This window comes from Aedes albopictus, chromosome 3, assembly GCF_035046485.1.
Source record: "Aedes albopictus strain Foshan chromosome 3, AalbF5, whole genome shotgun sequence".
Classification (NCBI taxonomy): Eukaryota; Metazoa; Arthropoda; class Insecta; order Diptera; family Culicidae; genus Aedes; species Aedes albopictus.
In genome coordinates, this window is record NC_085138.1 from 108,066,566 (window position 1) to 108,090,749 (window position 24,184).

Genomic DNA, 24,184 nt, shown 5'->3' on the forward strand with positions numbered 1-24,184 from the left:
AGGACGAATCTTTGAAAGAAATTCCAGGTGGACTCCTCAATGAGTTCAAGCAGGAATCCCAATGGAATAACAGCAGGAATTTCCAATGGAATTCAAGGGCGAATCAACGACGGAATACTAGCGGAAATTTCTGAAGAAATTCGGGAAGGAATTTCCAAAGGATTTCTAGGAGGAATAAAAAAAAACAATCTCTGAAGGAATTCCAGGAGAAATCCCTGATAGAATATTCGAAGGAATTCCCGAAAGCATTCCATGAGGAATCTTCGAAGGAATTCCAGGAGGAATCCCATAAGATATTCCAGCAGGAAACTCCGAAAGAATTCCGGTGGAATTCTAAGAGGTATCCCCGAATGAATTCTAGGAGGAGTCTCCGAAGGAATTCGAAGAGGAACCACCAAAGAAATTCAAAGAGGAATCCCTAAGGAAATCCAGAAGGAATCCCCGACGAAATATCAGGAGAAATCTTCGAAGGAGTTTTAGGAAGATTCCTTGAAGGAAAAACCCATCAAGAGGAACCCCCGAAGGAATTGCAAGAGAAATCCCCGATAGAATTTCATTAGAAATTCTCGAAGGAGTTCTAGGAAGAATCGCCGAAGGAACTCCAGGAGGAAACCCTGCAGGAATTCTAGGAGGACTTCCAAAGGAATTCCAGGAAACATCTGCGAAGAAACTTGAAGAGAAATCACCAAAGGAATTCCATAAGGGAATCCCGAAGGAATTCCAGCAGTAATTCCCGACAAAATATCAGGAGGAATCCCCGAATGAGTTTTAGGATAATCCTCGAAGTAGATCTAGAAAAATTCCCCGAAGAAATTACAGAAGAAATCCTTGCAGGAATCCGAGAGGGCATCTCCGAAAGAATTCCGGGAGGAATCTCCGAAGGAATTACAAGCGGATTCCTCAAAGTGGAAACCCCGAAGTAATTCTAAGAAGAATCCCCATAGGATGCCCAGGAGGAATCTCCAAAGAAATTCAAGAAGGAATCCTCGAAGGAACTCTAGGAGGAATCTTGTAATACCAGGAGAAATTTCCGAAGGATTTCTAGGAGAAATCACCGAAGAAATTCAAAAAGGAAATCCCGAAAGAATTCCAGGAGGAATCCTGGAAGGAATTTCGGGAAGAATCTCCAAAGGAAATCTAAAATGAATCACCAAAGGAATTCCTGGGGGAAACCCCGAAAGAATTCCAGGAAGAATCCACGACGGAATATCAAGAGGAATCCCCGAAAAAAAACCAGGAGGTTCAGGAGGAATCCCCAACGAAATTCAAGATTTTTTTTAAGGATTTCAAAAATCAATCCTTAAAGTATTTCAAGTAAGAAATCCTTATCGGAATTCCATAAAAAACCCCTTAAATAATTCTAGAAGGAGTTCCCGCAGGAGTTCCAAGAGAATAACCTGAAAGAATTTCAGGAGGAATCTCCGAAGAAATTCCAAGAGGAATTTCCGAAGAAATATCAGGAGGAACCCCGAAATAATTCCAGCAGAAATCCCCAAAGAAAAGCCAGGAGGAATCCTCGAAGATTCGAATTAATTCCAAGAGGAATCCCTAAGGGAATTCCAGGAGGAATTCCCAAAGAAAGTCCAGGAGAAATCCCTGAAGGAAGTCTAGCAGGACCCTGGATTCAGGAAGAATTCTTGAAGGAATTCCAGGAGGAATCCCCGAAGAAATTACAGGAGAAATCCCTGCAGGAATCCCAGGGGAAGCCCCTGAAGGAATTCTGGGAGGAATCTCCGAATAATTTCCAAGCGGAATACTCGAAGGATTTCCAAGAGGAATCCCCATAGGAAGTCCAGGAAAAATCTCCGGAGGAATTCCTGGAGGAATCTCCGAAGGAATTCCTGGAGGAATCTCCGAAAAAAATCAAGGACAAATTAATGAAGCAATTCCAGAAGGAAACCCCAAAGGAGTTCCAGAACAGAAGGACTCCTGAAGGAATTCCATAAGGAAGCCCCGAAGCAAATCCCGGAGGAATCTCCGAAAGAATTCTAAGAGAAATCATCAAAGAAATTCCAGGATGAAATCCCGAAGAAATTTCAGAAGAAATCCACGTTAGAATATCAGGAGAAAGCCCCGAAAGAATTTCATGAGGAATCCATGAAGGATTTTTAGGAGGAATACCCGAAGGAATTTCAGGAGGAATCCACGAAGAAATTACAGGAGACATTCCAGAATGAATTCTAGGAGGAATCTCCGAAAGAAGTACAAGAGGAATCGCGAAATAAGGTGCAGGAGAAATACCTGGTGGACATCTATGAGGAATCCAGGAGGTATCTCCAAAGGAATTCTAAGAGGAATCACCAAAGAAATTTGACAGAATATTAGAAGGAATTTCCGAACGAATTTCTGGAGAAATCCTCGAAGGAAGCCTAGGAGAAAACCCTAAAAGAAAATCTAGGAAGAATGTCTAGAGGAATTCCAAGAGAAATCTCCGAAAGAATTCTAGAAAAAAAGCGAGAAGGAAGTCTCGAAGGAAGTCCAGGGGAACCCTTGAAGGAAGTCTAGGAGGAATCCCTGAAAAAATTCTTGGAGAAATCCCTGCAGGTATTCCAGGGGAATGCTTGAAAGAATTATCCTAAGGATTTCCAGGCAGAATCCTCGAAGGATTTTCAGTGGATCTTTCCGGATAGAGGGAAGGATTTGCAGGAGGTGTTCTTTAAAGAATTCCTGGAAGAGTTCCGGATGGAAATCCTGGAGGAATTCTTGTAGAAACTCCAGGAAATATCCCTCAAGAATATCCCCAGGGAATTGCTGAAGAAACTCTTGCAAGACTCCCTGAAGGAACTCCTGTAGGAATTCCTGAATGAGCTTCTGGAGAAATCTCTGATGTAACTTCTGGAGGCATCCGTGAGTCTTCCTGGAGAAATTTCTCGACTCGACTGCTGCGAGTCAAGTACAAGACACTGAAGACGACCTTACAGTTGAGGTCGAAATACGTATCTGTCAAAGGATGCAAATTCTTAGTGGAATTCAAAGGAACAGTACTTAACGCGATTTTCTTTTTATTTACAGATATTCCCCTAACAAGCCCAGGTTAATCATCAACAATCCCTTAAGGATATCCTGAAGGAATCTTGGAAGTAATTCTTATATAGGAATCGCTCAATAAACTTTTTGGGTAATTCCTGAATTCAACTGGAGGTATCCTTGGATCTTTGTATAAGATTCTCTGATGGAACTTCTGTAGAGATTTTTGAAGGAACTTCTGTAGGAATTCCTGAAGAAAATCAAGAGGAATCTTCGAAGAAATATCTGCAAGAATTCCTAGAACTCATGGGAAAAACTGCTGTTGGAATTTCTAAAGGTTTTTAAAACGCAATCCCTACAAGAACTCCTAGACTAATTTAAAAATACCTCCTGCATGAATTTCTGAAGAAACTTCTCACGGGATTCTTGATGGATCTCCAGGTGGCATTTATGAATCCTCCTAAAAGAATCATTAAAGGGACTTCTGGCAGCATACATGAATGAACTCCCGTTGAAATAGCTAAGGGAACTTCTGAAGGGATTCCTAAGAGACACTTGGATGCATCCCTGAATTCTCCTGGAGCTATTAGGCAGATCCTAAGAGATCACCGAAGGAACTTCTAGAGCAATCCTTGAAAGAACTCTTGAAAATTTTCTTGAGGCATCCTGAAGTTATTCCAAGAGGAATCCCCGAAGGAATTTAGGGAAGGATTCTTGAACAAGTTCCAGCATTTTCTGAAGGATCTCCTGAGGGAAACCCAGGACTGATTCCTAAAGAAACTCCTGTAGGAATTCCTGAAGAAACATCTGAAGGCTTTCCTTATAGATTTGCTCCAAGATTTTTTCTTGAAATGTCCTTAAGAATTTCTCCATGAATTGATTTTTTAAATTTCCACTCAAAATTTATCGACAAACTCGTCAGCTATACTCCTTATAAGGAATTCCCACAGGAGATCCTTCCGGTATAATTGCAAAATTCCTCTAAAAATTGCTTCAGAAACTTCTCCAGGAACTCCTTCAAACACTCATCCAGGAATTTCTCGATGAATCCCTCCAGGTATTACTCCTGGAACTTTGGGAACAATTCCTGGAAAATACCTGGAGGAACTTCTGAAGATTTTTTTTTTTGTAAGGAATTCATGAGGAATACCTGAATAAAACCCTGCGAAATTCCTGAGGAATTTCTGAAGGCTTTTTGGGGAAATGGCTAGAAGAAAATTCTGAGTAGTTTGTGGCGAATTTCCAGAAGAATTCTTGAAAAAAATCTTGAGGAATTGCTGGAAGAGTTCCTATGGAGTTGCTGGAAGAGCTCCTTGAAGGAATTTCTTGAGAAATCCCTAGAGAAATTCATGGAAGAATTTCAAGAGAAAAATCAGGAATTTCAGGAGCAAATGTTTCTGGTGGAATTTGTAGAGAAATATCTGGATAAAAACTTAAAGGACCTTCTTCTGGAATCTTAGAAGGATACCTGAAGCAATAAAAAATCTGGAGGAGGAAATTCTGGAGAATTTTCAGGGTTATGAAACTCCTCGAAAATCCGTGAAACTTCCCTCAATCTCCTTAAACTTTTCTTTGAACCTAAATGAAGCAACTCTGAAAGAATATTGTTTTATCACAAATTAGGTCTTACACAAATGAAGTATTCCATAAAAAGGAGCGTTTTATACCATTTTATCTGTAGCACAGTTTTCTGTCACTCATTAACTCGTAAGCAGCACGTTGAGAGAAAGTTACAAATGAACAAAAAAAAAAAAAACTCGGTACGGATCATTGAGGAAAGTTTACCCAAACCAAATCAAGCCCGACGAATTGGAATTTTATTGCTATTTCGTTGAAGGCTGCCCATTTTTTCCACAAGGCAGCAAAGAAGCTTCCCACCATCAAGCCAACTTCTTTTATACTTTCTTGATTGGTGGAAATGGTTGTTTGTCTCATCGCACACAGCGAATACAAATCGTTTCATGAGAGTTATTTCATGTACCGGAAGGGATGACTTTGGGTTTGGGACCGTTTTGCACCCTTCTGGGGTCCCACACGAGATCACTATTTATCCACAGCCCATCGGGTGATGTTTGTTTGTAAGGGTTATAAATCCCTTTATCTGATGAGCCACACCATGGCGCACAACGGTCAGTTTCTAGTTTTTTCCTTATTTTACCGGATCGACCATCGAGGGTCACCCTCATAAAGTTTACCGGTACCGAACGTTAAATTTAAATCTCCACATCTCCCCCCTACTTAAGCATTCAGAAACCACCGAAGCATTTGAATATTATTGTGTTTGGACTTCATCGAAGCTCTCTCTCTCTTTCTCTGCATGAAGGCACCAAGCCAATTTACCCTGCCGCCAGGGATGCCCTTGCCTTTCCAGACCAACGCCCAGACAATGACCCGCAGGGAGCGTAAAAATTGGAAAAGTTCGCTCATATCATTCGAAGGAGCGAGTCTGATGTTAAATATTTGCGCCTGGTCCCAGCTGCTTCGTTCGGACGCTACCATAACTATATAGGATAGGTAGTTCTTCTTCTTTTGATCGTTCGGACACGGTGAATGAAATGATGGGGATATTCAGTAAACAGCTTGAACAGCTGTGTAGCTTTTAAATCTGCATTAAAAAAGCAACCCCAATTACTTTGAGTGGTCTTTTGTGGAAATTCGAGCAAACGAAAGGACCTGGTATGCAGGTGTTTGAGGTTTACATTCCATTATTCAATATTTTAGAACCATCATTTCGAGAATTGACCATAGTTTTGTAAGCACCGAGTGGTTATCCTACGAAACAAAGGCGTCGCCCATTTATTACGTCACGCCTAATAAACAATTTCCGACTACCTGCCCCTTCCTTAATGATTTATTATGATCAGGAGCGCGTAACGCAATTTATGAACGGTGACAACATGGATTTGGATTGGATTTGGATTTGGATTTGGATTGGATTTGGATTGGATTTGGATTTGGATTTGGATTTGGATTTGGATTTGGATTTGGATTTGGATTTGGATTTGGATTTGGATTTGGATTTGGATTTGGATTTGGATTTGGATTTGGATTTGGATTTGGATTTGGATTTGGATTTGGATTTGGATTTGGATTTGGATTTGGATTTGGATTTGGATTTGGATTTGGATTTGGATTTGGATTTGGATTTGGATTTGGATTTGGATTTGGATTTGGATTTGGATTTGGATTTGGATTTGGATTTGGATTTGGATTTGGATTTGGATTTGGATTTGGATTTGGATTTGGATTTGGATTTGGATTTGGATTTGGATTTGGATTTGGATTTGGATTTGGATTTGGATTTGGATTTGGATTTGGATTTGGATTTAGATTTGGATTTGGATTTGGATTTGGATTTGGAGAGCAAATCCAAAGCAAAGAAAAAGCAACGCAAAACGAAAGCGAAAGCAAAGCGAAAGCAAAGCGAAAGCAAAGCGAAAGCAAAGCGAAAGCAAAGCGAAAGCAAAGCGAAAGCAAAGCGAAAGCAAAGCGAAAGCAAAGCGAAAGCAAAGCGAAAGTAAAGCGAAAGCAAAGCGAAAGCAAAGCGAAAACAAAGCGAAAGCAAAACGAAAGCAAAGCGAAAGCAAAGCGAAGGCAAAGTGAAAGCAAAGCGAAAGCAAAACGAAAGCAAATCGAAAGCAAAGCGGAAGCAAAGCGAAAGCAAAGCGAAAGCAAAGCGAAAGTAAAACGAAAGCAAAGCTTAAGCAAAAACAAAGCAAAAATTTATGTGTATGCAGGTATGACTTTCTGATCAAGTTGTTTAAAACCCATGCACTATTTGCTCCAATCTCCAAACCGTTACATATTATTGTGGCATAGTTGATTTAATTGGATGTTCGTCAATGGCTCACCCTGAAAACGATTGGAAGCGGTTCCTCCGTAATTGATTTTATCGCACAACCGGGGTCGATTTCCATTCATCCTTCTAGCAAACGGGTGCAGCGTAGAATCAACCCTGTGCGTGCATGTCATTACTGCTGTGAATTCGGCAGAGCAGCGAAATATCCAATTAAATCAAAGTTATTCAATTGAAATAGCGTTTGATCGTACTGCGTGCTTGAGGGATGACTGATAGTACTTTTTATGAAACTGCGTTTCAAGTTTCATGTTCGAAAGGATTCACACATGGTGCTGATTAAGTTGTGACAGTCTGAATGTGATATCTCAATTAATCAGCGAGGGATAAAATATACTATTGATACTCCGTTTTAAGAAGAACAAATTATAGCTTCTCGATCAGATTGTTTCAAACTCCCCTGAAATTGCACCCGAGGCGAACTGATACTCAATCGAACGGATATAGCAAACTAATAAATATATCGTTTATGTGATTTACGGTAGTTTGACTAGAGTATGAATATTTCGTTCGAAGGTCGGTTTCCACTTTTAGATATTCCCAGCAGAGCTGTACATCAAAATAAGATAAAACCATAGCTATCCGGTTTGGAACGTGACTGTTTAATATAGGTTAAACAAGCTCCATCGTACCATTTCCAATCTTCCGGCAATGTCCTCCTGATTTCGGTGTTCATACGCGTATGGCCAGTTCCGTTGATACACGTGTGACTCCAAATCGAAACAAATTGGACATTCTCGTTGGTGCTCTTTTGGTACGACTGTCAGAGCTTAACTTGTGATAATGATGTTTTGCCTCACCTGGATCATTGTGTCATATAGCGAAATCGTTGTCTCGTGTGGTTGAGCATTATCTAGATATTGAGATATTATTACAAATTTTCGACAAAAGGGAACTAGCTAAGCTATATTGGTTCAGTGCATCCGGGTGTGCAAATTATTCGCATCCCAACACTCGCAAAAATGTATAGTTATGGGTTCATTTTAAATCCGTGGGCTACTCGACCATATCCGAGAGAGTATATCACTAGATTATGTAAGGGAAAATGTATGGAACGTTGTTTACCTTGATGATTCCCGTACCATCACCTTGCTCTCTACTATTTTTTTCGGGGAAAGACGAATCACACAATGTTGCTGCCAAAATCAAAATTGATCAGTGAGAGTTGTTGTTGTTATCCAAATAGGAACGCATAACAGTTCACTGCTGTGTGCTGAATTCGTTTTTGTTCGTCATAGGAACAACTTTGCAGCTTCGGGTTTAACCCTAGAAGGATGTTGGGGTCAATATAATCAGGACAGGCACGTTGAACGTGCACTACGCCATCGGGGTACGAAAAACCTAACATCTTAGGGCCAGTCCATAAACTACGTAGACTTTGAGGGGGTAGACGGGGGTGGGGTCTGGTCAAAGTCTACGGTTCTTACAAATTTCGAAAATTTGGTATGAACGAAAGACTACGAGGGGGGAGGAGGGCTCTGAGATTGCCAAAATTGAGTCTACGTAGTTTATGGACAGCGGCTTAGCAGGATTAAGGCGAGTGTACAGTTCTGCCACCGTTCCAAATGTTCTGGCGATAATGTCCATGTCGTCTGCAAAACACACAAATTGGCCGGATTTGGTGAAAATCGTACCTCGGCTGTTGAGACAGGTTCGCCGCATTGCACCTTCCAGAGCGATGTTGAAGAGTAGGTATGAGAGTCCGTCACCTTGTCGCAGTCTCCGGCGAGATTCGAATGAGCTGGATAGCTCATCCAAAACCCTCACGCAGTTATGCACACTGGCCATCGTTGCTTTAATCAGTTGCCCAGGAGAGCCGTTCTCGTCCATGATTTTCCATTGATCTGTACGGTCGATACTGTCGTATGCCGTTTTGACGTCGTTGGGACCTGGTTTTCACGGTATTTCTGGAGGGTTTTTTTCCTACGGTGAAGATCCGGTCCGTTATCGACCGGCCGTCGATGATGCCGGACTGGTAAATTCTCACGAACTCGTTCATTTTAGGTAACAGACGATGGAAGATTATCTGGGATAGCACCAGGCCCGGATTAAGAATTGTGGGGGCCCGGGGCCCGAGCGGATGTGGAGGCCCCTCGGAGAGATGATCAAAAATGTTTTTTCTTTATTTTCGAACAGTACTTGAGCAATATGAAAAATAAAGCTAATGTTAGCAACTAAAAAAGGGTTTTTGTGAGGGCCCGGGCCCCCCCGGCCCCCCTTAGATCCGGTCCTGCATTCAAAACGGTCGCTTTTCTTGTGAAAGGGGCATATTACCCCCTTCCTTCCACAACTCCTCCAGTAGCTGTTCGGTTTCCCAGATGCTCACTACCAACCGGTGCAGACAGGTGGCCAACTTTACGTTCTACCGGGTTACGTTTGCCGTGTTCCTTGCTTGAATTCTGTAAGCAATTCCGGAAAGAATTTTTGGGATTAGGTACGGAAGAGCTTCAAAAACATCTCTGAAAAAATTGAGGGAAAAAAGTTGTGGAAGAGTTTTGGAAGGAATCTACGTTAAAAAATTCATGAGAAAATTTGAGAAAAAATTCGGAAGGAACCCTTTTGAGGATTTCGGAAGAAAACCTGGGAAGAATTTTGGTCAAAATATCTGAAAGAATTCTGAAAGGTATCTTATTAGGTTTATTGGAAGATGGATCTAGAACAGTCCTGCAAAATATCAGTCTCAGTGTCTGTTTTTCAGCCGAAAATGAATGACTGTGGAGGTCGTTTTCAGTTCCTCGATGTGAGAACTGACAGAGTCCGAGAGCTCCATTCGTGAGCGACCAAACAAGATCAATTCCCAGTCATCCACACACTGCTCATGCTGAAAGGCCATTCGTCTCAAGCGGTGGCTTGTGAGAGTGAGTGCCCTATACGCTACCACGGCTGAAAACACTCAACTACAGAAAATTGAATGGAAATTTAGTCCTGTCAGCTCTCGCTTTCAGCACGCTGCGTGCGAGTGTGAGTACCTATTTCATTTCGCTCCCGTGTTGATGATCGGAAAGCAACATTGACAGGAAAACCAAAACGGAAAAAATGAAAAAAGCAAAATTTCGCTATCATAAAGGCCTGTCGAAAAATTGCAGCACTGATCTAGAATAGTTCCAGCCAGATTTCGTGTAAGAATTTCGGTACAAATTCCCGGTTAAGTTGCGGGAGGAATTCTGACAAAAATTCCGTAAATTCCATGTAATACATCCGTTAGGAATAGCCTGAAGAATTTTGTGAGATTTTCAGATATTCATCTGGAGTAATTCTGGCAAGAATTAATGGAAGACGGAAGGAAATTGTTAAAAATAAATACCAGGTGCAATTCTTGGAGAAAGTTTCCTGGAAAAGTCCCGGGAGCAATTCTAGCTCTGGGGAGGATAATTTCAGAAGAAGTCCCTGGAATAGTTTCGAGAAGAATCAATGAGAAATTTTCTAGTGGAGACTCTAGAAGAGCTTAGGAACAAAGCCAAGCCAATAAAGTAAAAAGAGAAATTTCTGAAAAAATATGCCAGATATCAGATGAAGATTTCAGTTAGATGTCTGAGTTCCGGAAAATGTCCCTAGGGAATTTCCAGGGAGAAATATTTGTTAAAAAAAACCGGAATATAGCTTATTTCAAACTCTATGATAAATCTCTGGAAGAATTTTGAAAAGAATCTCTTAAATAATTCCGAAGGGAATTCCTGAAAGAATTCAGGAAAAAATCATTAGAAATATTCTGAAAGATGCTACTGAAATAATTCTGGAAAGAATTCCAGGAACTAGTCCAGGAATGATTTCGGTTGGAATCCCTGTAAGTTTTGTATTTATTTTTTCATTAATTGATATGTACATTTCTTCTTTAATTATCCATTCCATTATTTATTTATCTATTTATTCAATTTATTCATATATTTTTATTCCCTTATTTATTTTGATATATTGAATGATTGATTGATTTGTGTATGTATATAGTTTTATTTTTTTTGTTTATTCATTTTTTGTTGATTCATTTATTTAATCTTTCTTATATTTATTCATTGATTTGTTTATTTATTGATTTATTTATTTTTTATTTATTAATTTATTAACTGATTTATTAATTTATTTATTGATTTCTTTTGATTTTTATCTTACTTATATAAACAGAAATTTCTGGAAAAGATGTGAGAAGAACATTTCTGGGAGATGTCTGAATTCCGGGAGAAGTTTTTAGGGAATTTCCGTGGAGAAATATTTGAAAAAATCTGGGTGTAGCGTATTTAAAATTCAATAATAAATCTTTGGGTAAGATTATGGGCTGGACAAGGGGCTGGAGAGCGATTCTCGTAGAATTATCTAATAGTCTTTAATGTATTGCAAAATTTTTGTCAACTTTGAAAGTGATTAATTATGAATTATTTACAAGGAAAAAAGTTACCAAACGATCTATCCCTTCGATCTCGAATAAATTGAATTAGTGGATGGTCTAAAATGCCATGAGTTTTTTTTACTAATCGATAAAATAATCGAACCAAATAATCGATTATCCGATTAATCGAGCAAGGAAATTATCGATTAAGATTTAATCGATTAGTGGAACGATTTATCGATAAGTTGGGATAATCGATTAATTTGCGACATCCCTAATCTTGACGTCGTGGCTTGAGCAGCGGTCGTACTCGCGTTCGAGCTGCGCGTACAATGCGTCCTTCCCAAGATACGTTTCGGCTTTCGTGATTATTTGCACGCTAAGAAAAAGTTACTCTAAAATGAGTAAGATTCACACAAAACTGAGCTAAACTGAAACAGCTCAAAAAATGAGTAAATTGCATTTCAAGCGATAGCGCTGGCCCAAGTGCAAAAATCCAACTGGTTTAAGCCGTATAATATTCTTCACATCATCAAGAATATTATACGGCTTAAACTGATGAGATTTTCGCACTTGGGCCAGCGCTATCGCTGGAAATGCAATTTACTCATTTTTTGAGTTGTTCCAGTTTAGCTCAGTTTTGTGTGAATTTTCTGACCGTGTGATAGGGTTTTATTATAGCAGTGAACGTTCTGCGTTGCCTACACGGAGCATTTAAAAATACAAAATAACTACAGTACATGTTTTTCACAACCTTCATTAGTCATTCGGATAGCATGGATTATGAAGCAAATTTATTGTGGCACTCTGTTCCTCCAGAGAACGCTTTGATTAAAACGCAAAACATTAGCTTATGAATATCGTGATAAATTTTTTTATAAACGTGTTTTGTTGTAACAAAAGCCGTGAATAAGCCAAACAGTTTTATAGAAGATCAAACAGCATCCTAATCAGCTAATGAGCGGCTACTTGCTGAGCACTACTTTGTTGTTTACCTGTTTTTATTTTATATATTATCTATCACGAACAATACCATGAACCTACCTTTCTGACCCAAGCAAATCCGTAGTGCTGCAAGTGCATCTCAGTATTATACATGCCGTGGAAATAGAATATATTTAAGAGATAAACGGATCACTTCATGAGCAACTAGTTCCAATCCTGATGTTAGATTCAATTAGGGTGCCTGTACCAGTTATCGCACTACCTAAAAAACTATTTCTATAAAAATAAGAAGAAGACCGACGAATGTTTCCAATATGTCAAATGATTATGTAGTTTTCATGCTTTGCAGGAAAAATAAACAAACCGAGCCAATTCTACTTTAAGTATTTATTACGGCGTGCGCCAATGATAGGAACCCTGTACCAGTTATGGACACATTTTCTTATTTCGGTTCCACTTCGCACTTGTGCACGTATGCATTCCTTATGAGATTAGCCATAACTGGTACACTATGGCGAAATAGGGTGCAAGGAAGCCGAAGTTATAAGGAAATTATTTATTTTTATTATAATTTTAGCAAATTGTGAAGTTTAAATGATTGCAATCATCTTTTGTGAGTGTGATCTTGTATTCACACAATGTTTCATGCTGTTTTTCATCGTTAAAGGTTGAAAATCAACTATAACCAATTTCAGGTACTATAGCCATAACTGGTACACTGAGCCTACGGGATTTTCACTCAACTTGGGCCGCGAATGGAACAACTAAATGAGGTTGGCGGAATATTCAGCTACTTACTTCGGGGTACACGGTTCCTGATGATTTATTACTAAGGTGGCTGGCTTCGAAATTGTTGTCGTTCTGAATTACTTAAATACAAAAATGGCTTCAATGCGAAAAAATCACTGGGAATTGTGAGATATAAGATGTACTGCATAAAGCTGTGGAAAGGAGATTGAATGTGATGCGAACTGTCAAGCAGACAATGTTAGCATCCCTGCTTGCGTAGCAACAACTCCAGGCGTCACCCAACCGCGTTCACTCTTGCCACTTGTGAACCGACGTCAGCCTGGGTAAGTTGTGTGTGCTGCACGTGAGGGGTGATTCCTTCCCAGTGAAATACCAAAACTCCACATTGGCGAATTCCTGCCAGTTTTTTTCGTTTAATTGAGGAAATGGAACCTTTATTTTTGCTGGGAGGAATCACCCTTCAATGTGCATGCATTAGTGAACAAGTGAGGGAAACACAAAACCCATATGAGAAAAGTGGAAGTTCGGTGTGATATTTTTCGGGGACGTAGCTCCCGCTGGAGCATGCGTGCGGAAAACTGTTTGTGCATGGGCAATTATTGACGGGAAAGAGTGTGAAAGTGCAACAAAAGAACAAATTCCAGCAGCTCTAGAGTGATCGAATTGTTTTGTTTTGCGCTTACAGCGTGTTGTTTGTCGTGGAGAAAGACTCCCGGCAATGTCCGCTTACGAAAAGCTTGGTTAGAAAGATCCCGTTGTTTTGCTTCGAGCAAATGTCGGATCGGAAGCTTACAGCGTGTTGTTTGTCGTGGAGGAAGACTCCCGGCAATGTCCGCTTACGAAAAGCTAGGTTAGAAAGATCCCGTTGTTTTGCTTCGAGCAAATGTCGGATCGGAAGCTTACAGCGTGTTGTTTGTCGTGGAGGAAGACTCCCGGCAATGTCCGCTTACGAAAAGCTAGGTTAGAAAGATCCCGTTGTTTTGCTTCGAGCAAATGTCGGATCGGAAGCTTACAGCGTGTTGTTTGTCGTGGAGGAAGACTCCCGGCAATGTCCGCTTACGAAAAGCTAGGTTAGAAAGATTCCGTTGTTTTGCTTCGAGCAAATGTCGGATCGGAAGCTTACAGCGTGTTGTTTGTCGTGGAGGAAGACTCCCGGCAATGTCCGCTTACGAAAAGCTAGGTTAGAAAGATCCTGTTGTTTTGCTTCGCGCAAATGTCGGATCGGAAGCTTACAGCGTGTTGTTTGTCGTGAAGAGAGAGTCCCGGCAATTTCAGCTGACAAAAAGCTAGATTAGAAAGATCCCGTTGTTTTGCTTCGCGCAAATATCGGATCGGAAGTTTGCATCGTGTTGTTTGTCATGGCAGATAAACATTGGCAATGTACGAAAAATCACGTAGTTTTGATTCGTGCAAATGTGGTATCGAATGGTTACAATATATTATTTCTCAAAGAGTGTCGTCAATGTTGGCTGGCCGGAAGAAGGATTATGGTCATGCAGTTTGTTTTCTGTGACTAGTGTTCCAATGAATGGCAAGGCAATAAACTTTATCTATAATGTATTTTATAAGATATCTCGAATTTTAACAACGGAGCAATGGGATAAATTTGGGTATAAGATTAAATAAAGACTCGAAGAAGATTTTTTTTTTCTGGATCACCCAGTACCAATACGGTAATTTCTTTTAAATACTACAAGTATAAAGGCTTGCATTACCAACATAACTAACGAAATGAGATACAATTTGTAAGCATTGCCCTCAAAATTATTTCGCGAGCAAGGACGGCTGTAAGGTACACCGGGGCAAGTTGAAACGGGTGGGGCAAGATGAAACACGAAGTTTTGAAATAGATTTCAATACAATTAGGAAATTTATCCTTCGTTAAAAGATTGTTTGAATCAAAACCTATGTGTTATGGCGATCAAACTGTTTATCATCATTAGAAAACATCATGAAAACCCGCTGTTTCATCTTGCCCCACCCGTTTCAACTTGCCCCGGTGTACCTTATCGAGCGACCCTGAACGAGAAAAAGAGAGAGAGAGAGAGATGATGACGTCACTGTGCAAGCTCCTATTGCTCGTCGGAAAATATCACTCCCACAATTAAGCACTAAAATGTTCGAGCTATTTTGAAAAAGTAGCGGCAGCATAGTCAGAATGGTACCTCACAATGAAACTGTATTTGGTAGCTTCATGGCAGCAATAGGGTCCTAAAATAAAAGACGAAATCTCGCTTATATTGAATAATACGATCAAGCATGGTATTCTAATCGAAATTGTACTTTACTCGAACTTGAAAAACAAAGGAATAATGAGAAAATTCGAAATAAGTAAAATGGTAAATAGTTCTACTTTGACATTTGAGGTCTACCTTGTGTGACTGAGCTCGACATTTTTCGCACTGGGATTTCAAAAATGTCCTATCTGACATACACAGTGAAAAAAAAATTACTCAAAGTATGTGTTATAAGCTAGGGACGAGACAAAAGGCTAAAAAATAAAAATTATATATTTTCAACTACGGTTAATAAAAACGTCAAAAATTGAGTAAATATGTACTCTTGAACAGGCTTTCCAAATGTACATCCTTCTCGCAACAGCCCGCGCAAGGCTGAGTCGACACTCGCTTATGTGTGCAGACCATCTCTCTTTACCGTGTGCAATACCATCAGTGAGAAATGTATCGCCAACAGCACGCACACGCATGAGCGAAAGATGTATTGAAACAGCCGCTGGTTCGGCTGCTTGCCTGACAGTTGCATACTCGAGTCGTATCGAGCCGAGTGGTAAACGTCGTCAGTATTGTTGGCCGCATGGCGATGACAATCTTCGGCTAACCAAGCCAGCTGTCGCGTAAAGGGTGTCATAGGCTGTCACGGGAGCACATGGCTTAACGCTAAAAGTTATTCACAAAATATGTGCTCAATAAATATTTTTTTACAAACATGATATGCCTTTCACAAGATGCCCCAGGGGCGAAAAAAAGTTTGTGCCAGCGTTTGTCAAAATTGTAATCTGGCTAAAATATACCACTGATGTGAGATTCAACTCTCTTCAAACTCTCTTTTATATTGAAAACATGGCAGTGAATTTCACATGCCAATAAAAAATAATGCTATGCAAAATACTCTACTAGAATAAGTCTTACAGGTACATATTCTCTATTTGAAAAAATACATTATATATGAAACGCGTCGATAATTTTGAGCGTGCGATATACCACGATACTCGACACGTTCAACAGAAGTAAAATGCTCGGGCCGAGCGCAGCGATTTTCGTCACTTCGTGTCCAGCCAACGAGAGACGGTTTGGGCACAGAGAACAGACATCCAAGTCCAGTTCCGAAACTGTGTAAGGAATTTAACGGCCATTTGAAATCGGCAACACAAGTGGCAATAGCGTGGCGCTGCAATCGGTTTATTTCCCATACTAATTCAATTCACCACTTGAAATGTTTCAATTCACCACTGACTGTGGCAATATGGTGTTTGGTGGCGTTAGTGTTGTCATCGTGTATTGGTTTGTAACCATACTCAAGTAAAGATTCAAATCCTTACACAACTTTCCGAATGAAATTTGTTCTAGCCTAGATGTCTGTTCTCTGTGGTTTGGGCTAGAGCCGAGGTTGTCATCGGCGAACGAACGCACAGCGAAAGCAGACGATGTGAGCAGTTCCCGACAGTGATGTTGTAGGTCGCATGAGTTTTATTCTGTGGGCTGTCATGAACCATGCATTTACAAGGCTGTCATGGGAATAAGAGTGTGACAGCCATCAAAATGCTATCATGATGCGGTACTTTTGGGAAGCCTGCTCTTGAACCATATATTGTGGTTTAAAACAAGAAACTCGATAGGACTTTAGGAGCCTATTGCAACGTATGCGATGATGTAATATAACAGTAACTTATTGCCCGTTGTGATGATTTATAGATTCCGACGCAAATGATTAGGCTCATTTTCAGCGTAGGTGCGTTATAAATGTTTGCTTACAATGCAAAACTATCACCAAATGTGTACCTAGCAACACAGCGTAAAATATTCACCAGGACGCGGTCTGGTTTTATATCTGTGGGCCCACGCAACTAATTTTCGCGCAGAAGTCTAAACAGGTGGAATCTCCGCAATATGTTAAATCGTTGTAAGTAAACACTCCAAATTGAGAGAAATTCATTTTTTTTTTGTTAAAAATGTGTAAAACTTCTTTAGAGTAGAAGAAGGATGTGAGATATAAGATGTACTGCATAAAGCTGTGGAAAGGAGATTGATCACAGCAGGCGATATAGAGCATTTGAATGTGATGCGAACTGTCAAGCAGACAATGTTAGCATCCCTGCTTGCGTAGCAACAACTCCAGGCGTCACCCAACCGCGTTCACTCTTGCCACTTGTGAACCGACGTCAGCCTGGGTAAGTTGTGTGCTGCACGTGAGGGGTGATTCCTTCCCAGTGAAATACCAAACTCCACAGGAATGTGATCCAGAAAACAACAAACAATAGAGCTGTTAAATTTTCGTTGAGTTGCTGTTTGGTCTGTATATAAGTTTAAAACCAACAAAACGGCTTTAGATTAGCTTTTAACGAAGCAAAATAGCAAGTAGATTGTCATTACAAATGCAATGTCAAGAAATTATGGATTAGATGATGCTTTTATGAAGGCAAACTGGCAATGATACACTTTTGCCTGTTTTTGATTCCGATAAAACATGGGGCAAACAAGTCTCCCCAGGTATAAAGTCTCTTCAGTCTCCCCTAATCTCGGTAGCCTTATTAAAAAATAAAGTGAACTACAATGCTCTCGTTCCGACGTTTCGGTCCAGGTTTGAAACCTTCTTCATGGATCTATAATTTATTAATCACTAATAATGAGTAATAAGTATTAAATGAATAATAAAGAATTATTCGCTCTACATCATTCAGTTTGTCGTGTTCGTTCTTTTCGTCTTTTCGTTCAAACATTTTTGAGAGAACTCAACATGTTAATGCTATTTGTTCCAATTTTTCGGGTCGGAAAATTGTTAACACACTGTTGTTGGTGGTGCTGACCGCTTAACGGTACAATATGTATACCTTCAGGACAATCTTCGGTGGTGTGCAGTAAAATGGTGTGGTGTAAAATTATGAACTACGTGTTCGCTGCACTCTACGGCGAACCCAGCATCCAAAAAGGACCATAACCAGATGGATACGGTGGGCAGGGCATGTTGCAAGAATGCATTAAATAACCCTGCATAGTTGGCGTTCACTATTGGTCCGGTTGACACAAGAGGGCGTGGAGCGCAGAGAGCACGATGAGTGGACTAGGTGGAGCGTGATCTAACGAGCAATTGGCGTTACAAAGGATGATGAGTGGTAGCCACGATCCGGGTATTGCGGCCTACTATTGTGATTGTAAATTTTCTACGAATTTAGACATATGTAATTTTATCGGCTTTTTTAAATAAATTTTCTTAGAGGCGTAAAATTTCATGCATTTTTTTTATTTCATATTTTTAGGTTGTTGAAAAAATGATCAAAAAAAGAAAACGGGGACGGGGGGCCAGACCCCGGGCCCCCACATTTATCCGCAATAATCGGGACACAGAAGCACGACTGTAGCTCTGTTATGAATCGGTAAAAATTGGTCAAATAATTGACTAAGAACTCTTTGGTGTATGTTTATTCTTCTTCTTCTTCTTCTTCTTCTTCTTCTTCTTCTTCTTCTTCTTCTTCTTCTTCTTCTTCTTCTTCTTCTTCTTCTTCTTCTTCTTCTTCTTCTTCTTCTTCTTCTTCTTCTTCTTCTTCTTCTTCTTCTTCTTCTTCTTCTTCTTCTTCTTCTTCTTCTTGGCGTAACTTATTGGGACAAAGCCTGCTTCTCAGCTTAGTGTTCTTATGAGCACTTCCACAGTTTTTAACTGAGAGCTTCCTCTGCCAATGACCATTTTGCATGTGTATATCGTGTGGCAGGCACGAAGGTACTCTATGCCCAAGGAAGTCAAGGAAATTTCCTTTACGAAAAGATCCTGGACCGACCGGGAATCAAACCCGTCACCCTCAGCATGGTGCGTTTACCGCCTCGGCTATATGACCAATTTGCATTCGCATAGTAGATGTTTTTTTTTACGCTACATTTCAAAGTTCTGTGATGATAATAATGAAATTTCTTTAGCAGTTATAATACTTATAGAGACACTTTCTTACAAAATTCCATGAACTTTTATCAATTGATTTGTAAGCTACAGGTGATGATAGGGGTGAGTGTCAGTGAAATTTGTTCGTGTTTTTCATGTCCGAAGTTTGCCTTTTCATTACTTTTGAATTTCTCAGCCAATTTTCATGAAATTTTCATGGAAGCCAGTTGATTATGTGTTTATTATGTCTGCAAAATTTGATGATTATTAGTAGAATACTTTCAATAGTACAATCGGACCAATAAAGGGTGTTAACTAATTGCTGTCTGAGGGGCTAAAATCACGTTCAGTCAAAATACATGTTTCGACTATAAAATTGTTGATAGTGCATCAATTTATTTGAAATTTTGCCTATGCAACGAATACAGATTGAAAGATTTGTGTTCAAAATGTCAGCCATTTCCTTTACCAAATTCAAAAGTTTCAGCTCTGACAAGCAAAACTAGGGGCTGTACAAAATTCAATGGCGCACATTCCACTCTATCATTGCTACAACAAAAAGTACTGCACCGATTCACATGAAATTTTGTAGGTGAAGGGAACACATCTTAAGATGTGATTAGGCCAAATTTGAGCTATTTTAATGTATCTATTACAGATTTACAGATGTATTTCTGTGTCCCGATTATTGCGGATACAGGCTTTATATTAATTTTATGGTATTTCTAATGGATCATTATCTTCGAACAATTATCTCGGTTGTCTTGGAGACGAGCTAGGTTTCCATAAACACTGCTCCAGAACGCTGCACTAGTTCCATGTGTACCGGTTGCAGCTGGTTCTTAAGAACTAGTTACCAGTAGCTAATTACAAGTTCGTTCAAAACAATTGGCAGTAAAATGCCTCGTGCCATTCTCGGAATAACAAAGCATTTTCGTTACTCTTTTCCATCGTTTACGGTCCGAATCCGCACCTTCGGTCAGCAGGTTTCCATGCGGATTCACCCGAATGACATCGATAATAAATGGGAGTGAATTCAATTGGGTCGCCCCCAAGTCCAACTTGATTGTTCTTTCTTTTTTGTCTCCGTTTCCAGGTGACCATTCTCTTCACGGGTATCCTCATTACCGGCGTCGTGGGCAACCTGATTGTGTGTCTGGTAATCATCCGGCATCCGCAGATGCACACCGCCACCAACTACTACCTGTTCAGTTTGGCCGTGTCCGACTTGATCCTGCTGCTTTTGGGTGAGTAAGAAATTGATTATTAGTTTTACTTGTTTTATGATAAAATGTGGTGATTTACTGTCTTGAAAAAGAATAGTCTTAATAAAGACCAATCAAAGAACAGAAGCAGGCGATAACCTCTGGGAAATAAAAACGTACGGTTTAGCATAAGCTATACTGGTCATTGGTTATTGGCAGACTCAGTATTTGGGTACTGAAGTAGCCTCAATGAAGTCGTGTTTCGAGTTTTCGAACTGTATTTACTTCAAGCTCAATAATGCATCAAATAATATAAACGCAGAAATTGAAAAATATCTACCATCCATCCATGCAATGAAGCACAGCACAGAGTGAACCTCAACCGATCCCTTTTACCTCACTGAACAATTCCATCCCACTACACGGTACCCTTGACATTGAAACGATTCATACCAACAGAATCGTGAACCAGAGTGCACCCGAGCAGATGAGAATATCAAATTCATAACAACAGAATCACATAGCCTGTTTTTATATCATAATTTGTTATTAATAACTTATCAAAGTATTACTTTTTTATAACATGTTTTGTTGGGCAATCTTATTTTGTTATGATCAAGTTATCGAGATTCATCCACTAATTGACATTTCAATAATATACTTTGTTGTAGACCAAGTTTTGTTATTATTGTACTAACAATAAGACTACAAAAACAAGTTTTCAAGTTTACTGCAAAATTCATTGTTATTAAGTTGTTATTGAACCTAACAAAACATGTTATTAAATTGATCTTTCAGGAACATTTTTTTGTTATAATTTCTGTTATTTTGCCGCTTATGATAGACAAGTTCATAACATAATAAGATATGTTAATAACACAAAAATTACTGATTCCATTATACAGTTATTATGCCAAAATAACATATTTTATTATGCTGTTGGTATTCTCTTCTGCTCGGGCACCCGTATATCTTCTCTTACAAGACGATACATTGTGTCTTCTTTTTTCGCTCACCACTTGAAAGAAAATCTCACTGGAAACTCTCCCTACAGAGATAACAGCCAGCCAGCCATCCATTCGCTGTCGGAAACTATCAAATCCCATAATAAGGTGCAACAAACTATCCATATACCATTTGGCGGAAAAGCAGCTTTTCTTCTTCAGTGGAAGCGATGCTGCTGCTGTTGCGCGGGGCGGTATAATACTTTGCACGAGATTTTTTTTTTATTTTGCGATGTTCCCCTTTGAATTCAAGGAAACTATAGCAATAACAGTGCAAATAAGCGAGTTTTAAAGCGCGCACTACCTACTTCTTCTGCTCGAGTTCCTCATCTGGATGTTTTTGCTACCTTACTCTACTGCTCCAACAAACGACAATGACGACAAAGAAAGCGATGAGCATGACTGCTTTTCGAGATGATGTGACCAGTATTGAAATTAATCGGAAATGTATTTATAGCAGGGTTGTTAACGTTAATCAACGATTAACGCCGTTACGTTAACTCGTTAACGTTAATTGTAACGATTAACGTTTTTTGCGTTGATTTTTCAGGGCCGTTGATCAACGTTAACGTTAACGCTGAGCGTTGAATTAACGTTAACGACTCCGTTGATTTTTACGTTAATTGTGCAATTTGACCGATACTGACAGGCACAAAGCTTCTCTCGAGGTCGAGGAAATTTCCTTTACGAAAATTTCCTGGACTCACCGGAAATGTTTGGAGATGTTTCAAAAATATTGTTGAAAAAAATACTAGAGAGCATGATGAAATCGGCAAAAATGTGGGCTAATTTCTGTTGAATTTGCTAGCACTGTTTGCATTTATTTTTGTCTCTAAAAAATCATGACATTGACATTCACAAGGAATTTCGTAAATATTTGCCCTCTAAGTTAAGTTTAAGAATTCTTCAAATTGTGTTTATTTCTAGTAGTCACAATAAGCAACATCAAATTATGCATTTATTTGGCCAGTCATAAGCTCCCGTGCACCATTATTGCTAACCCAACATTATATGTGGCAACTCTTTAAGCGACTCTTTGGAACTTTGCCTAGTGCGCGAAGAGTTATTTGTCCACTAATGTGGGCGCTATCTAATGCGTAACGAGTCGGTTGACGATATTACAGCGTGCCTGGTCAGTTTAAAAGCATAATTGATGGGCGTATTGTAAAACAACTGCAATAAACACAAACTATAGAGAATGACCTCTTTAAATACTTAAGCCTTCAGTACACGCTTTGCCAAGGGTGCAATTTTTTCCGCACGCATAAGTTATGCGGCATAACCCAGCAGGCCAACAGCGGTCGCAACATTGACAATACATCGGAAATGTCAAGCGTTTGATTTGATGTTGGTTGATGCGTGCGGAAAAGTTTGCACACTTGGCAAAGCGTGTACTGAAGGCTTTACCGATAAAAATACTCATTGGTCATCATTTCCTGGTAGGTTACATGACTACTCACTTTGTACTCCATCATTTTTTCTAAATATTAGGATATTGGGGTTGAAACAAAACTCCCACCGATGTATGTTTTTTCTTCGAAGTCCCAATCGTTCCAATAATGATCCTATTCACTCTTGAATTTGTGGAGAAACGGGTTTCTTCATTTTGAAACTTGCATTTCAACAAACTTGATCCACTCGAATTTCTAGTTTGGTTAGATGTCCACCTGAGACATGTCCACTTCACAAACCAGTCTTTGCTTTTGAGAAACGCGATTGAGTTACCAAAAGTCAGTGAAAAAAAAATACATTTTTGACATGTCTACTGCGATAGAAAAAAAAAACAGTGCATCAAGCTCGAATCAACCTCCTTCGTTAGCACAAAAATAAATGAAATACTTATTTCAATTTTAATACAAAATAAGAATAAGCTCTCATCTCAAAGATGCAGCGTGACTAGCTAAACAGTGAGCCGATATCTATCGTCAGCAGAGCGAGTTTACCACCAAAAGGATTCCCAGCAGTGCTGAAAAATTCATTTCGTGATATCTAAATTCAATCACCTACAGCTCATTTTGGAGGCTGAACCTGAGAATATGGTATATGAAAGACTTGTGCAGCTAGACCAGTTCTGCTAGAAAGTCACGAAAAAACCGCTATTTTTCGAATATTTCACGTAAATGTCACGGGCTTCCTTTGAAAAATGCCAAATGATATTCACGGTGAATATCATTTAGCATTTTTCAAAGGTGGTCCGTGACATTTACCTTAAATATTCGAAAAATATCGGTTTTTCTGTGACTTTCTAGCAGAACTGGTCTAGCCGCACAAGTTTTTCATATACCATATTCTCAGGTTCAGCTTCTAAAATTAGCTGTAGGCGATTGAATTTAGATATGACGAAATGAAATTTTCAACACTGATTCCCAGGCCCTTAGCCGTGGGAAGTATGTTATTTAATTATTACGCCAGGTCTATCTATACCAGAGCTGGGAGTGATCAGGCCAGAGAAACTCGGAACGAACTACACTAGCACAGATCGAAATCGCCGGCCAGGCCAGATGACTGCACAAAAATCTTTACAAACAAGATTCATCCTGGCACCTTTAGGAGGCACTGCCAGCCAACACTATCGTCTCTCTCTCTTCTTGGCGTAACGTCCTCACTGGGACAAAGCCTGCTTCTCAGCTTAGTGTTCTATGAGCACTTCCACAGTTATTAACTGAGAGATTCCTCTGCCAATGACCATTTTGCATGTGTATATCGTGTGGCAGGCACGAAGATACTCTATGCCCAAGGAAGTCAAGGAAATTTCCTTTACGAAAAGATCCTGGACCGACCGGGAATCGAACCCGTCACCCTCAGCATGGTCATGCTGAATACCCGTGCGTTTACCGCCTCGGCTATATGGGCCCATCCAACACTATCGTGTCTTTTTCATATCACAGTGCGTAAATAAACGGTGGGATTAACGCTATTCGTTAACGTTGATTTAACGCATCCCGTTGACGTTAACGTTAATTACCACAAAAATTAACGCAACGCCGTTGACGTTGATTTCGGCGAAAATTAACGTCAACGGCGTTAA

The 24,184-nt window shown here is 39.8% G+C and overlaps 1 protein-coding gene across 6 annotated transcripts in view; it reads left to right on the forward strand.

Moving 5' to 3' along the window:
• Nucleotides 1–24,184, forward strand: part of LOC109416018 (neuropeptide F receptor) — a 410,464-nt gene that overhangs the window by 157,444 nt on the left and 228,836 nt on the right. For all 6 annotated transcript variants that reach the window (XM_062859327.1, XM_062859331.1, XM_062859332.1 and 3 more), the window contains one exon: nt 20,044–20,194. In XM_062859327.1, the coding sequence (XP_062715311.1) occupies nt 20,044–20,194 (151 nt within the window). The remainder of the gene's footprint in view (nt 1–20,043; nt 20,195–24,184) is intronic.